Source organism: Rhamphochromis sp. 'chilingali' (assembly GCF_963969265.1).
Source record: "Rhamphochromis sp. 'chilingali' genome assembly, chromosome: 7".
NCBI classification, from domain to species: Eukaryota; Metazoa; Chordata; class Actinopteri; order Cichliformes; family Cichlidae; genus Rhamphochromis; species Rhamphochromis sp. 'chilingali'.
The window spans coordinates 37,337,215-37,344,168 of record NC_137934.1 but is presented as its reverse complement, the minus strand read 5'-3'; the positions used below and the strand labels follow the sequence as shown (position 1 = coordinate 37,344,168).

General features: G+C 37.1%; 2 protein-coding genes across 6 annotated transcripts; one reads left to right on the top strand and one right to left on the bottom strand.

Moving 5' to 3' along the window:
- The first annotated feature begins 280 nt into the window (after positions 1-280).
- LOC308399343 (uncharacterized protein) lies at positions 281-3,185 on the top strand. Of its 3 annotated transcripts, none has more exons than XM_080886566.1 (6): positions 281-677; positions 987-1,249; positions 1,445-1,635; positions 1,769-1,862; positions 2,044-2,227; positions 2,858-3,148. In XM_080886566.1, exons 1-6 carry the CDS (start codon positions 519-521, stop codon positions 2,999-3,001), a joined length of 1,035 nt encoding a protein of 344 aa, XP_080742692.1. In that variant the 5' UTR covers positions 281-518; the 3' UTR covers positions 3,002-3,148. The 3 variants fall into 3 exon arrangements, with proteins under 3 accessions (XP_080742692.1, XP_080742691.1, XP_080742690.1); XM_080886565.1 differs by having other exon boundaries at positions 283-677; positions 2,047-2,237; positions 2,858-3,185; XM_080886564.1 differs by having other exon boundaries at positions 286-677; positions 2,044-2,237; positions 2,858-3,185.
- Positions 3,125-5,739, bottom strand: LOC308399342 (uncharacterized protein; the record flags this gene model as incomplete). Of its 3 annotated transcripts, XM_080886563.1 has the most annotated exons (6): positions 5,245-5,739; positions 4,854-4,982; positions 4,454-4,647; positions 3,810-3,957; positions 3,510-3,714; positions 3,125-3,429 (listed from the first exon to the last, which is right to left on the bottom strand). In XM_080886563.1, exons 1-6 carry the CDS (start codon positions 5,452-5,454, stop codon positions 3,125-3,127), a joined length of 1,191 nt encoding a protein of 396 aa, XP_080742689.1. In that variant the 5' UTR covers positions 5,455-5,739. The 3 variants fall into 3 exon arrangements, 1 of the variants encoding a protein (XP_080742689.1); XR_013972132.1 differs by lacking the exons at positions 3,125-3,429; positions 4,454-4,647; positions 4,854-4,982 and having other exon boundaries at positions 3,572-3,957; positions 5,245-5,343; XR_013972133.1 differs by lacking the exons at positions 3,125-3,429; positions 4,454-4,647; positions 5,245-5,739 and having other exon boundaries at positions 3,572-3,957; positions 4,854-5,229.
- Between the last annotated feature and the right edge of the window lie 1,215 nt (positions 5,740-6,954).

Here is a 6,954-nt window from a genome sequence, read left to right as displayed (position 1 = left end):
TGTTCAATGGAACATTTATAGTTTGTGCGAGCAACTGCATATCAAAATAACCAAAAAGCAAAAGAAAGGGAGAAAAGAAAGGGGCGATGACAATGGAGATTAAATGATTAGTATTCTGCTTTTAATTTACTGACCCCAAAATCAGTTTTTGGTATTGCCTAACATTTGTGTGTGTGAGTGAGAGACAAAAAAACAAAAAAACAAAAAACAAATCTTGAAAGACGGCAGAAGGGGCCGTGTACTTTTCGGTATTTGAAGTTTCGTTTCAGAAACCAAAACGAAAAAACGATATTTAAAAGAATTTTCATTTTTTAAATTTTTGATAAAGAATAAAATGGGCGAAAATAACTTGTTTTTTCATTCGGTGGTAACAAATAGCCGTCATACACTTAAAATTAGACGTGCTTTTTTGGATTTCTTCGTGATTCAAATAATGAAAGTATACTAGCGCAAAAACAAAAAAATAGACGCATTTTCAATGTCTGAAACGGGAAGTACTTCTTCTGCGCGCTTTTTTTATGGCGCGCGCACACCGTCCCCCACACAAGAGATCGACGGCCTTAAAGTTACACTGGAATAAACAGAGGATGGACCATTACGTTGTTTTTAGGAAAACTAAGAGAGTGACACTCCGGGACGAAGACATGACTGCAGAAAAACTGGGTCGCATCTTTCAGGTAGATATGTAAACTTCGCAAACTTTGCTTTCAGCAGTTTTTTTATGAACGTTATTGTTCTTCCTTACTGCGGAACGGCTAACGTTAACATTTGGTGATTTCATGTAGGCCTACTTTTACTAATACTATGTCTAGCCGTCTTCATTGTGCTAATATGTGAATTGTGCACATGTGCTAATGTGTAAATAGTTATTCATTGACTTTTACCGGCTACTAGCTAATAAGTAAGCCTTTAGAGCCTATTAACCGTGTGCACAGGAGTAACACGTTAGAAGAGCAACGTGATTTACGGAAACTTTTCTTAAACAGGTATCCGCGCATACTCTGTACATCACGGATGATTCAAACGTGGCTATGTTCCCCGGTGCGGTCTCTGGTGTTTTCAGCGCATTAGACCTTACACCCAGAGGTCACTATGAAGTCCACGGAGAAGACATGGAGTCAATTCCAACAGCAGGTTCCAGCGGGCAGCGTTTTGCATTTATGCGAGCACCAGCTGTGGCAGCGTCTGCACCTTCACGTTCACAGCAGGCTACTTCAAGTTCCCCTATGTCCTCCAAAACATTTCAGAGGTAGGATGAGTCTGTGTTCTTGAATATTAAATTACAGAACAGGCAAAATAAAAAGAAACATAAGGTGCATGGATAGTTGAATTGTTAAGAATAGCAAAGCTGTTTTAGTACAATTTGCCTATAGCAATCACTGAATGGATTTGTGGCCTGCTGTCTTTTACAAGATATGTAAAATTATTATGTTTTGTTTTACAGATCAGTGTACTTTGCAGATGTAGTTGGTGGGAGGTTGATTCCCAATAGAATGGTGGTTGTACGATTCCTGGAGTCTGAGGCTACGCTTCAAGGGATAGTAGGAAAAGTGCAAGATGCCATTGGTAATTACAACCCAATAATTTTGACAGATGCACAGGGCAATGCAATTCTGGAGTCGGAGGGCACAACAGGTGAGCCATAATATTACAGCTAAAGCCCATATCTTATGGAGAGACATGTCTTACCAGACTCTTTGTAATATTTATTGGGTAATATGGTATTGGCTTCTAAACAGGTTTCTTTGGTTTTGTTTTTCATCTGTAGGGTCACAGTACTGGAGACAAAATGCACGAAAAATTCTTGCTGTGCCTGAACAAGACTTTAATTGCCTCCAGGGAACAAAGAGGAAGAAACTGAGGTATGTGAATAAATATGTATATACTATAGGATGAACATCAATATAGAAGAATTAATTTGATTTAAATCCTATAATAGCAGTAAGACATCACTACATAAATCATCATCTATCAGTAAGTGATGTGATGTTTCTTTAAGCCAGTAAGTAGCTTTGACATCTGATTATCCATTTTTATTTGTAGCAGCCGTAAAGATGATGACAGTGCCAGTTTGGGAGAAGTGAGTGACAAAATAGAAGAGTTGGTGTTGGCATCTCAAAGTCTGCCAGCTGTCACAGCAGCAATCAAAGAGCTCACTGATCTTGCAGTTGCCCAGAAAGTCACAACCCCCAAGCTGCAGACACTCAAGGAGGGATTTAGCTGCGTGGTTTGTATGAGTATGTTCAAATGTTGCTTAGTAAATACATTACATCTACACTAACATTTTAATTACAATTAAAACAATGTCAAACCACATTCAATCATTACTTTGGACAAACATTTTTTTACCAAACATAGGCTCTTTATTCAGCAGTGTCCATTTAAATACTTAGGCACAGACAATCAAGATGCAGGTCTACTGTAACATAACATTCAAAAGTTTACATGCACATTTAATTTGGGTTCTCCTTGCAATCTTGACTATGAAAGTATAGCTTTTCAAATTGATTACAACGTCAGTATGGGTGACGGTACACTGTTCACAGTAATGTAAAACTAAAAAGTTCACATTTAAAATGGGACTGTAGTTGCATATATTGAATCAAGTACCTGTAACTTTTTCATTTTTCTTGCTTGCTAATTGAGAAAATGTACTGATTTTGCCCCTCATCAATTATAGACAAAAATATAGACAGGGACTTTCTCAGAACAGCGTGAACAAGAGGAATTACAGAATAACCAAAAATATTCTGCATGCTGTCTGTAAATTTATGTCAAGACTGACTTTGAACCTATAGTTTGAACTAAATTCAACATAAATGGATAACAGTCTCACTTATCTGATTTACTTTTGCAGACATCATTGAGGATCCAGTGTTCTCACTGTGCTGCAGAAGCATTATTGGCTGCAAGACATGTGTGGAACAGTGGCAAGAGACATCACAGCACTGTGCAAAATGCAGGGAGAGTAACAACGGAGTTCTACAAATTACTGGTCTAACAGCTGCATTTTCTGTATTGAAATCTTTTTTTGCAGAGGAGTAATGTAGTGTGTACACACAAATGTTTACAGTCAGTTGATTTTTTTTTTTGTCTGTTCTGTACAGTTTACAGATGCAGTGGTTCATACATTTCTCTGAGTTATGTTTATGAGACAGAGCAGAGCTTCTTTGTATGGCATAAAGTCACCATTTACGGCTCTAAAAAACAAATGTGAAATATCAGGATATTTTTCTGCAAAATGACTCTCTGTTCTAAGTTTGTCCTGTTCGGTTGTGAAGGGATCAACTCCAAAAGTCGAATATTCTTTGAGTGCAGATCCCAAGTGCTGCCTGTAAAGGTCTGCTGCTTCAAGTGCATTTGGCAAGAGCTCTGGAGAAATTCTTCTTTTACACCCATGTTCTGCAAAGTGATTTGGTATGCCTTTTCCTGTAAAAAATAGAGGAGGTGTTTAAATGTTCATTATCAGGGTTGTAAGCAATCTGACTTTTTTTTTTTTTTTTTTTTACCTGGGATTCTATGAGCATTCCATGATTCTACCACACTTGCAAGACCAATGTTACACAGCTGACAGGTTAGATTGGACACACAGTATCGCACAAGGTTATCCTCCATATCTATCTCCTCCTGGTCCATCAGCTGGAGTAGGGCAGTTTTTAGTGGGTAGTTGACACGGTTGTTGATTTCAGGCCAAATCCTTTCAACTGTGTGGTTCTAAAAGAGTTAAAAGAAACATGTCTTAAATGTACGTAGTAGTACACGTAATAGTATAAGAATTTCAGCTGATGTTAATGGTACTTAAATCTTACTCTTGTGGATGAGGTCTGTAAATAAGGCAGTCTCTCCTGATTGAAGCGATGATGTGACAGCATCTCTTGCATGAACAGTGTTAAATAAAATTCCTTTCCATGGTCTACTCGCACCTGGTCCCACATACCATAGGTGATCACTGCAGGTCTGGTACAGGAAAAATAAAGAACATTTATTAACTATTTTGCTTTAAGACCAGCAAAGGTGTTATTATTTTGAATGTATTCATTCATGTTTTTTTTGGGTAATATTTTAGTTGTAGTAGGACAACATATATTTCTTAAGTTTCTTTGCAATGTCACTGTCATGCTCAGACTTTAGATGTATGTCAGAACAATTGAAAGATATGTGGAAATCCAAGAACCTTGTTCCATTCATAAATGAACACTGATTAATTGCAATAAAGTAGTTAAATGATTCATGTGCAATTCCATTTTATTTATTTTTACATTAATAGAAAATGTTGATCAAAATGTTTGGTAAGTTCTTAATATATTATATTCAGGAACATAACCAGACCCATCTGTTGCATGTCTAATTTAAATTCAAATATTGTAAATTTGGGTGCAGCTCATGTCCAATATGACTAACATGTCCATCAAAACACTTAAGATGAAATAAATGGTTTGAGAGGTTGTATTACCTGAAAACATATTCATAGATGCTCAAGTTGTTTTTGATTGGCATTGTGGAATGACTCACAATCTTTTTACTGAATCCATCTACAGCTAAAACATGGGTGACTCCAAACATTACAAGTTTCTCGTTTTGGTCCAGGTGAACCTTGTGCCCCATGCATTCAGCATGGTACGGTGTGGGATTAAGATTCCGAGCTCCCTTACAAAAAAATCACAAAAATAAATGACAGCTGACTGGATAAAGGCAGATTTGATCATACGTTTGAGGAAGAGTCAAGTAACTGTTAAAGCAGGGCGTACATCTGTTAAACAGAATTAGGCCCTACCATTACATGATGTATATCACAAATATGACAAAGAACATTGGAATACAGTTCTAGTGGAAGATTAAATAACATAGGCTACCTGGCGTCTTGCTTCATGATAAGGTTGATGCACCTCTCTTAAAATTGACCCAATTCGTCCCTCTGCAGCATGTACCCCTTTTGTGGACAGATAGCCCTTCATCATTTTGCGGCCATATGTTGGGCCCACCTGTTTAAAATAAAAGATCATGCTACTACTAGAACAACAAATGTAAAGTAGCTTATTCTGAAAGCAAATGTGTAAAGCTAAAGTATTGTGCTAATTAACTGTACAAATACCAGTGAGAGACATCTTTAAAATAACTAACGTTACCCACCACCCGCAAGACGCTAAAACGCGCGGGCGCGCGCACACAGTCTAGACTAACCCCCTTACAACCCAGTTAAGACAACCATACACAGTCATAAGGTGAAGGAAGAAAGTACCTTACCTCATTTATAGCTTGTGTCACCTCAAGCTCCAACCGTGTGTCCGAGAGTCGACAGCTAGTGATTTGCTCAGCACAAAACTTTCTAACATTTCTCGCAGAAAATCCTCTCACTTCCCCGTGTTCATATGACAGACGCTCTGATATAATTTCCGATGACAGGCCTTGTTTTGCCATCTCCATGATCACGTCTGAGTATTTTTCCAACGTCATGATGTCCACACTACAGTGTTTGCCATAAGTTTGCGCATCACTTGTACAGGTTGTTGACCTACTAAAACTTCCGGTTCAGACAAAATAAATAAAGGGCCCTTTCTCGTTCTTTTTTCTTGGGTTTTTCGTTTCTGATGTGCGAAAGGACAAAATGAAAAAAACAATTGTTTTACGTTTTTCATTTTAGCTTTTTAAGTTGAGAATTAAATAAGTGTCTCATTTTCTTTTTTAAATTATACTTTCTGAAACGAAACTTCAAATACCGAAAAGTACACGGACCCAGAAGCAAGCATGGTGGTCAGAAATGAAAAGTACTGTTTAGGCTTCACATTCACATGCATAACATAAGTTAAACAACAAGCACATGGTCTTTTCTGGCAGTTCACTGCCTCAGCTTAGTGATGTCACTGTGATCTTTGTGAGGCTGAAAACATCGTTATTTTTCTTCTTTCTGCTAATCAGAGCACCCTTATAAATAAAGACATTCATTATTTTTGCAGCTGAATATAAAATCCATTCCTTTTCATGACCTAATGCCTTAATTTGTTTGAATGTTTTTAATGCTGATGTTTTATAGTCAGTAATTTTTTATGAATGTTGTCTTTTTAAATGGTGGCTGTTTTACTTGGGACAAAAATTCTTTGAGCATTCATTCAGTTCCTTGTATGGGTGTATAAATTATGCACAATGTTCAAATGGGATTTAAGATAACAGCAGAAGAGCAGACATATGGTGGAAAAAGTCTGAGATGCTTTTGGATAGCTAAACCCCAGATCTGAGAAATGTCTGCTTTTCATCAATCCAGCTCTAACGTTGGCCTGGATCCGATTTTTGTCCTCCTGGACTGAGGGGTAAAATGTCAGCAGAAAGCAGCACCCGGTCAAACCATCAGCTCCAAAATCCCACTGAGATGAGCTGAGAATTGACATCAGTGACTAGGCTGATGCAAACCGAGCCAGCAATAAAATTGCAAGAGATCTTACATCACACAACTAGCTCTATTGAAAGTATTGCAATGTACCATTCTGATCTCCCCTTTTTATGGGTGCAAAAAATGTAATATTATACAAAAAAATTGAGGTCAAAATACAGTAAAATACTATATTAGGATTATTAGTATTTGTTTAATGAAAATGGATCTGGATAAATTAAATACCTCTGGGACTAATGTGCAAATTCCAAAACTACAGTAGTTTGTATAGCCACTTAAGGCTGGCTATAAAAGTGTAGTCAGTCCCTGTAGTTTCTTATGCTGTAAATATCTTTACAGCAGCACATTTGTCTACAGTAAAAACAATAACATCAATGAAATGGTAGTTCATCCCGCTCTTGTTTCATATCAATTCATAGGTTATTGCACAGAGGTTAAACCAATGCTGTAGAAGAGTAGAGAATAAAAACAAAAATTGACTTTCAAACAATGAATCAGTCAATATTCAATACTAATCCATCAAATTCTTCTGTTTTTAAATGATAGAGTTGTGCTATTGATAAGTTTAT